The following is a 16,374-nucleotide window of genomic DNA, read 5'->3' on the forward strand; positions in this document are numbered from 1 at the left end:
AAGACAGGATGAGGGAGAATGGCTTTAAACTAAAAGAGGGGAGATTTAGATTAGAGGTTAGGAGGAAATTCTTCACTTGGAGGGTGGTGAGGCACTGGAACAGGTTGCTGAGAGAAGTTCTGGATGCCTCATCATTGGAGGTGTTCAAGACCAGATTGGACGAGGCCCTGAGCAACCTGATCTAGTGAGTGGTGTCCCTGCCTATGGCAGGGTGGTTGGAACTGGATGATTCAGGTGGCCAAGAAGGCCAACGGCATCCTGGCCTGTATAAGAAGCAGTGTGGCCAGCAGGTCGAGGGAAGTGATTGTGCCCCTGTACTCGGCTCTGGTGAGGCCGCACCTCGAGTACTGTGTTCAGTTTTGGGCCCCTCGCTACAGGAAGGACATGGATGTGCTCGAGCGAGTCCAGAGAAGGGCGACCAAGCTTGTGAGGGGTCTGGAGAACAAGTCTTACGAGGAGCGGCTGAGGGAGCTGGGCTTGTTCAGCCTGGAGAAGAGGAGGCTCAGGGGCGACCTCATCGCTCTCTACAGTTACCTGAAAGGAGGCTGTAGAGAGGTGGGGGTTGGTCTATTCTCCCACGTGCCTGGTGACAGGACGAGGGGGAATGGGCTAAAGTTGCGACAGGGGAGTTTTAGGTTGGATGTTAGGAAGTACTTCTTTACGGAAAGGGTTATTAAGCATTGGAACGGGCTGCCCAGGGAGGTGGTGGAGTCACCATCCCTGGAGGTCTTTAAAAGACGTTTAGATGTAGAGCTTAGAGTACTTAGTGTTAGGTCGGAGGTTGGACTCGATGATCTTGAGGTCTCTTCCAACCTAGAGAAATCTGTGAATCTGTGAATCTTTGAGGTCCCTTCCAACCAAAGCCATTCTATGATTTCATTCTGTCGTTCTGTTCATTACTATGTTGAACACTTCATATTTTGAGCTTCCTTTTTTTTTATAAGCTATGGCTTATGGCTAGGCTTTGGCTGCAGCTCCATAGTGATTAGTGCATTCTTTCTTCAGGGTATAGATAATTCCCCTTCTTTCTTAATAACTGTAATAGCAATTCCAAGCTGTAAACTACTTTGTCATCCTAAGCTGTCCTTTCTTTTTAGGCTTTAGGTTATATATTAGTGACAAAAGCTTTAGTATTTAGTTAAAATACCTGTTTGTATTAGGCGCTGAAATTGAAAACCACTGTGAGAGGGGATACACCAGCTACCCTAGCAACCGCCAGCTTTTGTAAAAAGGAGGTGAGTGAACCCATTTGTGTAAGGAGAGTTCAAAAAAAAAAAAAAACTAAATGCAATTGAGTATGGTATTGTATATCAGTTCTATATATTGTTTATTTACTTTCGTGATTAGATACTATAGCAGCAAAGTTGTAATGTATAGTGTTAAAGTGATTCTTCAGCCCGTAGCAAATGAATAAAGGATGAGCCTGAAGGTAGTAGTACTTCTCATGTTAATGCAAGTCTGGATATTTTTATATCTGAGCATATTTCATGAAAAAAAAACATAATGTTTTCCATAAGCAATCATCTTTTGATTATTTTAACATCTTTATCAAGTTTAAAGCAAAATTTAGTTGTGTTTTTTTTTCCTGTAACTACTCTTTTTTTTTACAAGGCATAGGAGTGAAAAATGTAAACCACACTTTTCTATGTGCATCTTATATATAGAAGCTTCAGAAGTGCTCGTAGAATTTCAGACTTCAGCTTAATACTTAATATTGGGGAAGAGGGCGGGGAGGGGACAGAATTTAGGAGGTAAGTACAGAGAACACATGACAAAAGAACAATTTGGGGGAAAGGTAGTTTTAGCAGTACCATGTCTAAATATCACAAACTGAACCATGAAATGATATCAAACTGTATATGCATGGTGGTACTGAATATCAGCTGCTTGGGTTTTAATTCCAGTGTTCCAAGAGTGTATCTTATACTTATTAGTCTCCAAATCCAATTGGTAGGGAGAGTATTTCTCTGCAAGAAAATTAACTAGATTTTGATATTTCAAATTCAAAAAATATACTTTTAAGAAATGTATCCTGCCAAAAGTATTTAAGTGTTCTTACATGTCATTGTCTTATCTCATTCGTGTCTATATGGTCAGTATTTCTTAGTATAATTAATATGTATCCCTTATGTTACATCATAGCCTTGGGAGTCCCAATCTTTCTGCAGTAATTTTCCTCATGAGGTTGTCTGTGCAGATTCCTGGGGCCAGTCCTTGTTGGTTTCTACAGATGCTGGCATCTTGTTAATTGATGGTTAGTAAATGATGCTGTGTTCTTGTGTCAATTATTTATGTATCTGACCATTTTCTTCAAAATAAATGTTCATAAGCTCTGTTTAGGTAATTGGTAAGTCCTCACCTGCAAGGATAGTACCAATCCAAGTGAATCTATTACATTTATGTAATCTAGTTGCAGATTTTTTCTCTGCATGAGAATCCTTATTTGGAGCCAATTTTCATGCAGATTTCTGAATATTTTGTTATTTCAGGTGCTGTTATCTTGACCATCTGAAAAGATTTATGAAGTCAAATCCAAACTCAAGGAGTGTCTGGATTTTTTAGCCCTTGATAATACTAATGAACATGAAGCACAAGGCTTATGTGATGTTGAAAGCCTGTTTCTTCCATAGCAGTGCTTTTACTAGTTTAACCTCTTATCTTCTGTGTGCCACATAAGGCCATTGGGAATAAGGGAATGAAGTTAGTTCTCAGTGAAAATTTTCAAACTTTCCAAAGAAAGGTCCCTCTTAGGCTTCAGTTGCATAATTTCATCCATGGCAATGATAAAACACTCCCATAGGGAAGTACTGGTTATGATGCTGCAGCATACATACGAGCTTTGTGCAGGATGTTTCATTTTCATGAGAAAAAACAAGACTTATTTTATTAGAAAGAAATAGTTCAGAACCATTGACTACCAAATTTTAGCAGAATTGTAAAGAAATATGTGTGTTTTCTTTTTAGATGGTCAGCCATCAGTTCAAGTATTTGATAAAACGCTCCAAATAAAGCAGATGCATGTGTTGGAAGCTCTGGATCTTTTGATTGCCCGAACAGACAAAGGTAGGAGAGGTCCTTGTTATTTGGTTCTCATATGAATATGTTTGTTTAACTTTTTATTTGGCAGACATAAAAAGGGAATAGAAGGGAATGCCTTAGCTCCTCTTCTTTAAGAGTTGTTTTTGTTTTTTAACTGGGAAACATGCTGTAGAATTTTAATTCCCACAGCACTAGATTTACATAATTGCCTTTTGTCACATCACATAGCTATTCTTAAATTGTTGTTGTTAGGTTTTTGAGCTCTGAGTTTATTGGTTCTCCTTTTCAGATCCTTCCACCCCTTTCCCTGTGCTGATTTCCTCTGGGCTGCTCACATGATGCTAACTTACGTTAGCCCTAAGGCTTTAGGGTTTGTAAGTGTCATGAGGCAATCATGTTCTTATCAGTGGCAAGTACATTAGATGCCTCATTTAGAATAAGGGAGAGCATACAACAACTACTGTTGTTTGTTGTTTGTTTGTTTGTTTCTAAAAAGTGTGGAAAAAAATCTCTAGATGCTAAGAATCATGCTTCAGAGCAAACCTGAAACTGGCCATATCATCAAATGGTTTTGGTTGTAAACAACTTTTCAAGACCTTTTAGTCGGACCTCCCTGCTATGGTCAGGTACATCTTTCAGTAGATGAGGTTGCCCAAAGCCTCATCCAGCCTGACCTTGAACACTTCCACATCCTCTCTGGGCAACCTGTTCCAGTGCCTCACCACTCTCATAGCGAAGAATTTCTTCCTTATATCTTATCTAAATCTACTGTCTTTCAATTTGAAACTATTATGCCTTGTGCTGTCACTACGTGCCCTTGTAAAAAGTCTCTGTCTTTCTTATAAGCCCCCTTTAAGTATTGAAAGGCCACAATAATGTCTCCCCAGAGCCTTTTCTTATCCAGGCTAAAAGAACACAGCTTTCTCAGCCTTTCTTGTAGGTGTTCCAGCCCTCTGATCATTTTTGTGACCCTTCTCTGGATCCACTTTATCAGGTCCATGTCCTTCTTGTGCTGGGGGCACCAGAGCTGAACACAGTACTCCAGGTTGTATCTCACAGGGGCAGTGTGGAGTGGGGGAGTATCACTTCCCTCGACCTGCTGGGCTACACTCCACACTTCTTTTTGTGCAGCACAGGATATGATTAACTTTCTGGGCTGAAGGTAGACATTACTGGCTCATGTCAGATTTGTCATCCACCAGTATGTAGTTGGTCTCCAGCTACTGTTAGAACTCAACACTCTTTGGAAATCTCCCTAGCTGAATAATGTGTTTGTTCAGTTGTACAAAAACGTGGAGGAAATTACTTATGCTGTCACTGTTCTACCAAATGCGTTACTGGTTTTTGTTCTGTGATGTGTAACCACATTTTAGTGCTATAGATTATATTTTCTTGAGTGTTCTGGTGTAAAAAAAAAAAAAAAAAAAGGCAACTTAAAACCTGTCAGTCCAAACAACTTTTTTTTTTATCCTCATTTCAAAAGGATTAAATGTCCCTAAAAGATGCACTTTTTCAATTAGGTACTTTTTACTCAGAAGTCTGCGATTGAATTTCACGAAGTGAATATGCACAGTGCAAGAACAGGATCTGTATGTGTAACACAGATAAAAGAATTACAAATATGGTTGTTTTATTGTTTTTTACCACATTATGTCTGTTTGCTCAATATTAGCTGAAGTTACATTTACCTAAACTAAGGGTAAAATGTGGTTCCTTTTGTATCATTGGGAGTTGCCCATTTTGGCTGGACCTGATGAAGTTCATCCTGGAACCCTTGCAGAACCAGCTGAGATTACCCGAGAGGCATTTGCAGTCATCTCTGAAGACACCTGGTGGGTGGGTGACATTTTTGAAGATCTGAAAAGGGTAGTTGTATCTGAGGCTTAGTTTATGAAGCTTCTAGAATAGATAATTGCATTTAATAGTCAAAACGCTGTAATGATTGGTTAAACCTGAAGAGAGAGATGTTACAAGCCATTTTGAGGTAACACGATTAGGCATTACTGGCATCAATTCATGATGCTTCAAGCATATGTTGATAAAGACTTTTTGTGTAAAAAGTTGCGGAGATTTTTGACTGCTGTTGTGGGTGCTTTCTGAATCATTTAGAAGAGAGAAAGTTCTTTTGTTCTTGCTAGCATCCTTGCCTCTTATTTTGCATTTGTATGCCATAGTGAAATTGAAATCTGGAGTGGAAGAAAAGTTATCGTTGCCCGTTATTTTCAGACTATGCCTTAGTCTAGTTTTCAATATGGTCTTCTGGAGACCCTCTTCCTATCCCCATGGTGACTGATTTTGGCTGATAAAGGAAAATTAGAAAAATAATGAGTTAGATGGGTAAAAGCAATCTTATATTGGGTGCACAAATTGGTATTAAAGACTGTATGGGTTTTTAGGATATAATAATATGTTTCAAGGTTAACTTTGTATGTACTTTAAATGCATCCTTCTGATGTACTTCAAGTGCATCGAGGTAAAAGTGATATTTTAAGACTCAAGCAGAAAGACTGATGTTTGTGTTATGAAAATGTTCATATAGAATGTGGTATTACCAGCACTCAGTTGTAACAGCCAGGGTTGAGATCACTTTAAGGCGGCAGCTCATTTAAGAAGAAAATCCTGTTTCTACTGCTTTCTAGTACCCTGTGCATTTCCAGGAGAGAGGAAATGTTAACAGTGAAACTAGAACTGAAGATAATGATATCACTGACATTTTTCAGGTCAGCATACCGAGAGAAGGGGGCATTGTAGGCACCAACAATACATCTGGTATTAATGACAGATGCAGAAATTGCTTTGGTAGCAGTGCTCTCTTTTCTAATGTTGATTAAATTTGTCTTAGTAATGAGAGATGAGTTATAGAAGTGGATCCACTTTGTCCTCCAAACATGTTTGTTTATTTTTTTGCTACAACTTATTTTGTGAAACACCTAGATATGGTGAGGGGGAAGGAGGAAGAGCTCCTTCACTTGGAATAATCAAGTCTGTAGGAGGTGAAGAAAAACTCTCTTAAAAAAACCGACACCAAAAAAAGCTTGGATAATGGTCAGTTTCATGAGCAGCCACAGATAGATGTAACACTGCAGTGGGGTTGTTTGGGACATCTGCAAAACAACTAGTATCCTGAAAGACGAATGCACTGAGGAGTGCAATCTCTAGGATGCATCCTATAGGACATACCTGACAAAGAGACAAAGCTGAATTAATGAGTAGTAACGCGGTTCTTGAACATTTGATTTAGCTTATGTTTTCTGGCCTTCCTTTCAAAAGGGTGAATTTTGCTTGCCATTCTTCCTCCATGAGCTCATTCACAGAAGCACACATTCTTGTGTGTACATTCTTGAAAAGAGAGATTGCATATATTTTATTTTCCTTTTATCGGTGTTAACAGTAAGAATTTGCTGGTTGCTCAGTGTTTCAAGTTGTGGTGGACTTAAGGAAACATTGCATCTTCTTTACTCTTACACCTTCTATGGGAAAAGAAGGTCATAAAGGTTCCACAAGCTGCCCTGATTCATGTTTATCTATTATCAGAATTGAAGGCAGCAACTGTGATCTTGCTTTTGTATTTACGGTAGGATCCACACTGACTATATATTAAAAAAGTGTGCTTATGTTTCCAGCTCTACCAGTTAGACTAGTAAAAGAGTACCCCTTTGTCAGAAAATCTTGCTTTGCTTGCATTTTAAGAAACTTGGCTTTTAGGTAAGAAACTATTCTTAACAATAGCTTATTTCCAACTGTAAATAGTAGTGTATCGTTTATTTATTTATTTATTTATTTTAAATTTAGGAGTTGTGTATTCTACTCATGTCTATCTTTGTGGAAAATACATTTAGCCATGGTGGTGGATGCTATAGTATTTTTGCAGTTGGAATATGCCTTGAACCTAACTTGCCTAATTTTGAAGAACTGATAAGCAAAACCAGTCCGCATCTAAAAGGTTTTCAGACTCTGTTAAAGATCCAGGTATCAGCTGCTAGGCTGGATGGTTGCAGGATTTAAAGTTAACCCTTCTTCTCTTGCCTTTAGTTTGTATCTATCGTATTTTCACTGCCTTCCAGCTGTGTAGGTTTCACTGTTCTGAGGCTCCTATCATTCGTTGCTGCAGCACCATCTGATGGGAAACTCTGCTAGTGAACTGAAAGGGTTGCTTACTGGAATTGTAGAGTCTAGACAGAGTTCACAAGCAGTCTTTCCTTCCTGTCACATTGCTGCATACCCTCAGAGAAGCAAAATTGTTTATCTTTGCTTTCATGGCAATGCTCTGTCTGTTAGGTGCTTCATCTCTTTGGAAGTATTAATTTCAAACCACCACTGTCTTTTTCTAATTTGCTGTTTCCTGGCTTTCTCCATCTTCAGGGAAAGACTCTCGTCTCCTTGTCTTCAGATTGAGTGCTGTCCAAAAAGATATAGAAACAAAGCAGATGATAAGAAGCAAATATGACTGCAGAGAAAATAAATTGGAGAGAACAAAAGGTGGCTTTATTATCTTGTGTTAAAAGCGTCCACTGTGGTATTGTGCCAGTAGTTGCCAGGGTTTATTAGCTCCCTTGAGGCTGTTGTAGGTATTCACCTTTAGTTTTATCTCTGGACAGTTAATTCAAACTTTGTTAAGCTTATATGTGAAAATAACGAAGGGTACAGTCCAGCCCACCATTTGAGAACTTGGTAAAAAATACCATGTTACTTGGCAATCACTGCTGATGAAAAGCTCTGGAGAAAACAGGTATGTTGCTTTCAGGATTGAGGTGTATAAGAAAAATTATGCATGGATGTAAGACTGAAATAAAGGTCACTATGAGGTAGAGGAACAATGGCAAATCTTTTTAAATTAGTAGTGCTTAGAATAGTTTGGGTATTGCAGATTATTTTAGTAGATGTAAACGTTTTCCGATCTTCAGCATCAAGCTTCCTTGGAAAGCTGGAAACTACAGAATAGAAAAAAAAAAAAAAAAAAAACATATTTACTCTTTTACTTGCAAACGGAGTAAGGGGGAAAATAGATTTCAAAAGAGTTATAGCCTTTTGTCTTTTTCTAGAATTTAATATTGTCCTGTTGGGATGTTTGTAATTCTGTGGTGCTCAGGCATCAGATACCCATTGTGCTAACCATCATACAAATACAGAACAAAAAAAAAAACAGTCCTTACCCCAAATACTTACAATCTAAATTGTTTTTTTTTCTTAGGTTGCCATTTGTATGCCATTAATACTCACCATGGCAGTGAACTGAGGATTGTTGTGGCTATTCGGAACAAACTACTACTCATCACAAAGAAATACAATCCATACAACAGTTTAACCAGCAGCTCTCTGCTATCATTACCTGAATCTCCAGTAGACGAGTTCCAGTACATCCGAGTATGTGTAATCTAATCACTAATTACTTTTACAGACTGGGCAGCGCTCAGCTAGTGGGGGAAAAAGGCAAAGAGCATACATTTTATCTTCTGGAACCTCCATACAGATGTAAGTGAGAAGCGATATGATGGAGATCCCTTATTTATATGCCAAAGAAATATTTCAGACTTCTTAAATTGTCATCTTGTTCTGTATCATATTTCTCTGCTTAGAGTACGTTCCTGTAAATTCATGGAGTAATGCAGTATTCACACTAAGAGCCTGAAAAAGAGAGTAATACTATTATTTATCTTATAGGAAATATGCCTTTCTGACCCTCCAGTGGTTATGACACTGGTGGATGGACCTACTGGAGACAGTGACAATATGATATGTGTGGCATATCGGCATCAGTTTGATTTAGTTAATGAAAGTACTGGGGAGTCCTATAGACTGCATCATGTTGAAGCAAACAAAGTAAGTTTCTAGCATTGAAACTGTTTTCTTGCAGAATGGGTCCATGCTGTGCTGTATGTTTCTAGCATTGAAACTATTTTATTGCAGAATTGGTCCATGCTGTGCTGACCTCCTGGGAGCAGCATTTATGGAGATCCTCATGTCTCCTTTACTTTTCACTTCTGTAACTTCTACTTTAGGGTACTCTGAGGCTTTTTTTGCTTTTGGGAAGTGTGATGATAATCACTCCTAGGAGAGATAGTTATAAGGTGTGACACATTAGGAAAGAGCCTGTGTTTCAAGCTCTGGAATATTGCTGTTGATACAAATGCAAAGCCGTTTTTCTCCTTTCTTAGTCAATATTTTGATTTTTGTCTTTTCTTCATGGTCTCAGTGTTTTATTCTTTTGGAGGTTGCAGAAAAATAATTTCAGGTTTTGGCCACCATTATCTCATTCAGATTTGCCTATTTGCATGTACTAAAGCTGAAATATTTGTGTATATCTTTTAGTTCTAAACTCCTGCCCAGCCAAGTAATACATTAACTGTATCTTACTAACTAGGACATAGGGTTGGGATTTAAGTAAACATCCTGATTTTTGGAAAAGAGTTCAAATGTTTCCTGCTGCTGGGAAGATAATGATCTTCAGCATGTTAGAAAATCAGATAATTTTAACAATTTCTTAATACGGATGTGGATGTATAACTTTAAACGTAGTTTAAAAAAAAAAAAAGGAACCTTTTACAGGGTTACTCTTTTGTGTTCTGTTGACTTCTCTGCTCATAACGATATAAGGGACGTCTCTTTTCATTTGATGCTTCTTGTTGATTTTTTTTTGTTGTTTTTTGTTTGTTTTTTTTAAATCATCTGTATTTCTATTCAGATTTGATGATGAAGAGGGTTGGTACTCCTAGCATTGGCAATGCAGCGTTAAGCTTCTCCACAGCGATGGGAATCTATTTTAATCTGGATGAGAAGGAAATACAATTAAAGAATGTGGACAGACGAGAACCGCCCCCCTCTGTTCTCCGCAGTAACCCTTATTTCCTTTGAGAACACAGACAAAGCAGGAAGTTAATTAGAGCTGTGCCAGTGATTTTTGTGTTGCTGAAATTGGTCACCAAATTATTTCCACAGGTCACAAAGCAGAAATGTCTTTCAGTTGCTACAAAGGATGGATCAAAATGTGTTTTGTATAGATATATATAAGCTTCCAGGTCTGTTCAACAGTTCTTGCCCTATATTTGTCTTAAATCAAGAGAACACCTACTTTATTGCACAAAGGAAAGCCAAAGAACTGCTGTTCGTGTAGTCAATCTCCAGCCCTGCCCAAGTAGCAAATAGTGTGGTCTAGGAGACATTTGTCTAATCCAATCTTAAGTATTTCATCAGGGAGGTCTCATTTTCTGAATGTATATACTACTTCTTATTGGTGTCTTGTGTTTTTTTTTTTTTAATTTAACTGTAAAAGACAAATGCAGGATTGAAGTATGAGAATGTAAGTAGCCTATGCTATGCAAAAAACAGTTTATCCAGCAGTGGTTCTCAGTTTCTAAATTCAGCTTATTCAGTAATTCTTGAAGTACATCCACGTCAATCAATGTACCTGTTAGTGGTTTTGATCCAATAATTGGCACTTTCGATCTTACTGCTAGTCATGATTTTCAGTGGAGCTTTTTAGATTTCACTTTTTGGAAAGAATTGCTATTTTTAGCATAGCGTGTTAATTCAATGCTATCCTGAAATAACTCCATTTCCCAAAATTTATATTGTCAAGTAAGTTAGGTATGTTTGTATCACTTTATACTGTAGGTATATATTTATACTGAAGGTACAGAATTGAATATGCATTACTGAAATACAGCATTGAATACAAAAGAAATTGATTTCCATCCTATCAGCATCCTGAAAATGAATCACAAAAGAGAAATAGTATTTTTTTTTTTCTTTTGTCTGTAATTGTGCACCAACTGATTTGATTGCTTCTTAGTCAAAACCTGGTCATAGTAACATCAGTATCCCATCTGCCTGATCATTACCCTTTCCCATTATCATTGCAGGTTAATTTTGTTGCAGCTATTGATGTATATGAAGATGGTGAAGCTGGCCTACTGTTATGTTATAACTGTAAGTAGTTAGGGAAGACTGGAAATGATAATATCTCAGTATGTAATTCTTTCTTCATTGGAGTTTAGATCTGTATTTTAAAATGTCAGTGTTTAATGGAAAGTATTTCAAAATACATTTTTTTCAATTTAAGTGCATATTAGAAGGACTAGAAATGGAAGTACTGTTTTATTGCAGTGTGTGTAATTGGACAGACATTACCACCTTACTCACAAAAGTCCTATTTCTTCAGATCTATCTTACTCTTTACCTGGTCACACACTAGGTGTTTCCAAGACATGTACAATTTAGTATTCCACCCCTTTTCTTCTTTGTGTTTTCCCATTCTGTCATTGTGCTTTCTTTCCTTCTGCACACTTCTTTGTGCTGTCACATTTTTTGGTTGTAATTCTCTTAACCTCTTTTTATAAAACGGCCTTAGATTTAACATGCGTATGCTTTTCTGTGCAGTACATGTAGTTTTGCTTTCAGTCCTCAGGAAAATCAAAGTTATGAGTATGAAACATCCTTTATGAGGTGATGCTGAAGGACAAAGCACAACTTTCTGTTTCAGATGGCGTGTCCTATTTGCCTTTCCAAAGTGAGCGTTGATGGAAACAGGATAAATACATCTACGTATTCTAGCATTGGCTGTTAGATTGGTACCACAGGGAAAAAGTCTCTAAAGTGTATCTTTCTATGCTCTGTGAGGCCTCATTGGTTCTGGTAGTTTAACAGATCCTACCTAGTTCTGGTTCACTCAGCACTGCTTCAGAACTAAAAAGTCTGCAACAGAGTAGCGTGAATTCCCAAACCTGTATTTCTGTGCAGAATCAGTTCTACTCTAATAGGCTCATCACAGAGCCAGAGCTAACAAACTTGGTTGATCCTAAGGTCCTAAAGCCTGTTGCACAGGGTTGCAGCAACTTGAATCCCTATTTGTAGGGCCCTGTCACAGGGAAACCTCCGTTGGTCTTGTGACAGTTTTACAATTATGAAAGTATCATCATGGAACAAGTATGAAAACACATGATTTGACAGTGTTCCAAGTTTGGATTTCAAACAAGACCTTTTTTTACAGTTGTGGATATAAAGTTAGTTTAAGTTTAAGGACACCAATTACAGAAAAAAAAGGATTTTACCTAAAAATAGAGAAGAATAGAGAAGAAGTAGATTCACAAGTTATATGATTAATGAAATCTTGGTATCTGTAGTATCCCATGTGTATTACAATCCTCAAAGAACACAAACTGTGCTAGTATGTGGCTGCTTGAAGGGTAGTTCTTACAGTCAGAGGGGTACAGCTCTGCTTACATAACTTTCAGAAATGTTCTTACCTGTTCCTCTATCCATAGACAAAGTAAGGAGCTGATGATTATTGAAACAGAATAATACTTTGTGAAATCTGACAAGTTATTAAAATGTAGCTCTTATTTTTATCTTGTAAACGTATTCACAAAGGAAGCACATTTCCCTTATGATCTGTTTAGATATAGAGGGACTTCTACATAAGTGTTTGATATTTATCTGTGTATTATCCACACTTCTGTAAAATCTACCTATAATGTTGGTGTTCGTCATTTGCACTCTAAGATATTGGAGGCTTCTTTTTTCCTTTTGTTGTTACAGATGTTTGCCAATATAGAAAGGTGTGTCCTTTTAATGGAGGTTCTCCACTCATCCAGTCATCGGCTTATGACTTTCACTTTAGCTGGAATCAAGTTCCTTACGCTGTTGGTAAGAACATACCTCTTTTTACCCTTTTTTTCATTACTGTTTAGGCTTGCACTTGGCCATTGGTAGAATTGCAGCATGTGTGCTAGGAATATATAAGAACAAATATAAATTTAAAAATAATTTAACATACATAAATCTATATTTAATATATTAAAATTTAATAAATATGGATTAATTAATTCTTATAAATAAGAATTTCTTCATGGAGAGGGTGGTTAACCATTAGAATGGACTGCTCAGAGAAGTGGTGGAATCCCTATCCCTGGAGATATTTGAGGGAGGTGTTGACATAGCACCAAGGGACATGGTTTAGTGATGGAACTTTTGGTAGGTCAGGTTGATTGTATTTCATTTACTTGAAGGTTTTTTCCAAGCTAGATGATTCTGTGATTCTCTAGGCGTGTTGCATTCATGATGCCACTTCAGCTAAGATTCTGCATATGATATCTTTAGTAAGTGGAGCCTTGGGGCCAAGTTTTTCCTCTGATAAACTTTTTTTTTTCCTTTCTCTTTTTTCTGTTTTTCATTCTCCGTTGAGTTTACATTCTGCCAGGCATGGAGAGTGAAGTTTTCTTCAGGCTTGTTGTATCTGAATGTCCATCAGTACAGTAGACAAACCTTGTCATAGGAAAGGGAGATACCAGAGTAGGTCAGATACTCAAGAATTGTTTTCAGGGAGCATCTGAGAAACATTTACATTAATCATTCTTCCTTGCCAAATAATTTTTGTTTCATTGCAGTCTGTGCTTTCCCTTATATCCTTGCCTTCACTACTGATTCCATTGAGATCCGATTAGTGGTGAATGGAAACTTAGTCCACACAGCAGTTGTGCCTGAGCTTCAACTTGTAGCATCAAGGGTAAGACACAAGAAAAGCATGTTTGACTATTTGTGAGGTGTTGGGACCTAATTCACATAAAGAGTTGCTGAAGCCAAACCAAACCAAAACTGACATGTTTTCTGATTTGCATTAACTGTTAATCTGTGTGCTCTTAGCTTGTAGTGAGTACAATGAGAATCAGAATTGATCTAACTGTCCTTTATTGCTTGCAGTAATGCAGAGCTGAAGTATTTGATTATTTATGGGGCAAATGCTCTTCTGAACATCACAGAAGTTCTCCCCATTTACAGTGAGATAGCCTTTCTGTGGCCAGCTCTAGTTGACTTAGCAGCAATACAGCAACAGTGGCAATAGAACATAGTGGACAAACATTTGAGCTCTTATTCAGCAAATGTTTAAGAAAGTTTTGCTATACTAATGATGAGTTCTTTGTGATTTCAGTCAGATATTTATTTTAAAGCTACTGCTGCAGTAAGGGGATCGTCTCATAGCAGTTCTAAGGAAATGAGTTCAAGGAGTTCTCCTCAAACACCGACGGCTTGTGAAATGGCAGAATGTCCTCTTTCTTCTTCAGAAGGTAACATGGTTTCCAGGCAGCTTGAAGCTTCAGTTATTATCTTTAGTAAAATGAAATTGATCAGGTAAAAGATTTTGTTTTCATGGCTGAGAGTCTGGAAGATGGAAACCTTTTTATCCACAGATCTGAAGCACCTGGCTGAGCTTTTGCCCCATAGTATCTCTTCTGAATGCATAGCAGCACTGTTTTGAAGAAATCATTTCTGTAGGTGGGGAAGAATTAAGCTTCACTAGCTTAATGAGTCTTTGGCAATGTGGCCAAGACTATAAGGCAAAAAGAGGTATAAAATTGTGGGAAAACTTTCAGACTTCATGTATGCCAATCCTTTAATTTATGAACAGCTAAGCTATCAATGGCTAATTAAACTAATGCAAACTAAGGGCAAGAAGTATTTCTAGTCTCAAAAGAGTTAATAAATTTAAAGTTAATAAATGGACAGTAAATTTGGTGTAACATGATCTGTGAACAATCGATCTACAAGGGAAAAATAGTGGAGAAACAAGGGAACACCAACTAGATAATGTAAGATATATGTGGATCTAGTTCATTTAGATGTATTTAAATCTGCTGCTGCACTGTTGACAGAAGGGGAAAAGAGAAGGGAATTGGAATTTCAGTTTTTAAGACAGTCAATATGATTTTTCTCAGTAAGCCAAATTGTCTGTCTGCAAAATGTGGTCGTATTTCTTCATCTTCCTAGCCTATTTATATTGAAAGATACAGTACAAGGAAGATCTTTGTTACTTGGGTTAAAAAGCACCCCACATAATGTTTATAACTTTTCTGTATAACTTTTCATTGGAAGTATTTAGAACTGATACTGGTATGAAAGTGTAACGTTCTTTTTTCCTTCTGCATTTCAGGTGAAATTTCAGGCAAAAACCTGTACAAAATTCCTCTCAGTAATCTAGTTGGGCGAAGCATTGAACGACCTCTGAAGTCACCTTTGACTCCCAAAGTCATCACTACTCCAACATCTAGTGGTGTTACCTCTCTTCCTGTTACTCACTCACTATCCTTATCTCGTATGGAAATTAAAGAAATTGCAAGCAGAACACGTAAAGAATTGCTAGGTAAACTTCCCTTGTTCTTCTGTACATATATCAATTACCAAGTACGTAATTTCTATTTTTTGGACAGTCACAGTCAGATTAGTGATAGGCAACCAGTGTTCATAAATAATTAGTACAAAGAAACAAATAAATCAGTGTGAAATGTTATTTGCAAATACTCTAGATAGTGTCTGGTTGAATTATTTCCACGTGGAGGCCAGTGACGATTGGTGTCCCTCGGGGGGGGGGGGGTCTGTCTTGGAACCAGTACTGTTTAATATCTATATCAATGACATAGAGAATGGGATTGAGTGCACCCTTAGCAAAATTGCAGATGACGCCAAGCTGAGTGGTGCAGTTGATACCAAAGAAGGAAGAGATGCCATTCAAAGGGACCTGGACAGGCTGGAGAAGTGGGCCCACATGAACCTAATGAGGTTCAGCAAGTCCAAGTGCAAGGTGCTGCACCTGGGTTGGGGCAATCCCAGACATGAGGACAGACTAGGAGAAGCACTCATTGAGAGCAGTCCTGCAGAGAAGGACTTAGGGGTTCTGGTGGACAAAAGGCTCGACATGAGCCAGCAGTGTGCGCTTGCAGGCCAGAAGGCCAACTGAATCCTGGGCTGCATCAACAGAGGAGTGGCCAGCAGGTTAAGGGAGGGGATTGTCCCCCCTCTACTCTGCCCGTGTGAGGCCCCACTTGGAGTACTGCATCCAGGTCTGGACCCCCAACGCAAGAAAGATTTGTACCTGTTAGTGCGAGTACAGAGGGGGGCTACAGAGATGCTCAGAGGACTGGAGCACCTTTCCAGTGAAGAAAGGCTGAGAGAGCTGGGGCTGTTCAGCCTGGAGGAGAGAAGGTTCCAGGGAGGACCTCACTGTGACCTTTCAATAATTAAAGGGGTCTTGTAAAAAAAGATGGAGAAGGACTCTCTACTCGGGTAGATAACGATAGGATGCGGGGAATGGTCTTAAACTAGAAGATGATAGATTTAGACTAGACATTAGGAGGAAGTGCTTCACTGTAAGGATAGTGAGGCACTGGAACCATGTTGCCAAGAGAAGCCGATGCCCCATCCCTGGAGGTGTTCAAGGCAAGGCTGGATGGGGCCTTGGCCAACCTGATCTAATGGGTGGTGTCCCTGTCTATGGCAGGGGGGTTGGAGTTAGATGATCTTTAAGATCCCTTCCAACACAAGCCATTCTATGATGATTCTATGATA

General features: G+C 38.3%; 1 protein-coding gene across 15 annotated transcripts in view; it reads left to right on the forward strand.

Moving 5' to 3' along the window:
- Positions 1–16,374, forward strand: part of GARNL3 (GTPase activating Rap/RanGAP domain like 3) — a 62,247-nt gene that overhangs the window by 38,837 nt on the left and 7,036 nt on the right. For 13 of the 15 annotated variants that reach the window (XM_048050950.2, XM_048050924.2, XM_048050932.2 and 10 more), the window contains 11 exons: positions 1,161–1,235; positions 2,143–2,254; positions 2,965–3,063; positions 7,402–7,518; positions 8,231–8,403; positions 8,701–8,859; positions 10,899–10,965; positions 12,574–12,681; positions 13,422–13,540; positions 13,964–14,099; positions 14,963–15,172. In XM_048050950.2, the coding sequence (XP_047906907.2) occupies positions 1,161–1,235; positions 2,143–2,254; positions 2,965–3,063; positions 7,402–7,518; positions 8,231–8,403; positions 8,701–8,859; positions 10,899–10,965; positions 12,574–12,681; positions 13,422–13,540; positions 13,964–14,099; positions 14,963–15,172 (1,375 nt within the window). Of the gene's footprint in view, positions 1–1,160; positions 1,236–2,142; positions 2,255–2,964; positions 3,064–7,401; positions 7,519–8,230; positions 8,404–8,700; positions 8,860–10,898; positions 10,966–12,573; positions 12,682–13,421; positions 13,541–13,963; positions 14,100–14,962; positions 15,173–16,374 lie in introns of those variants that run through there. The other 2 variants (XR_010826010.1, XM_066980463.1) reach the window with 2 other exon arrangements.

This window comes from Anser cygnoides, chromosome 20 (assembly GCF_040182565.1).
Source record: "Anser cygnoides isolate HZ-2024a breed goose chromosome 20, Taihu_goose_T2T_genome, whole genome shotgun sequence".
NCBI classification, from domain to species: Eukaryota; Metazoa; Chordata; class Aves; order Anseriformes; family Anatidae; genus Anser; species Anser cygnoides.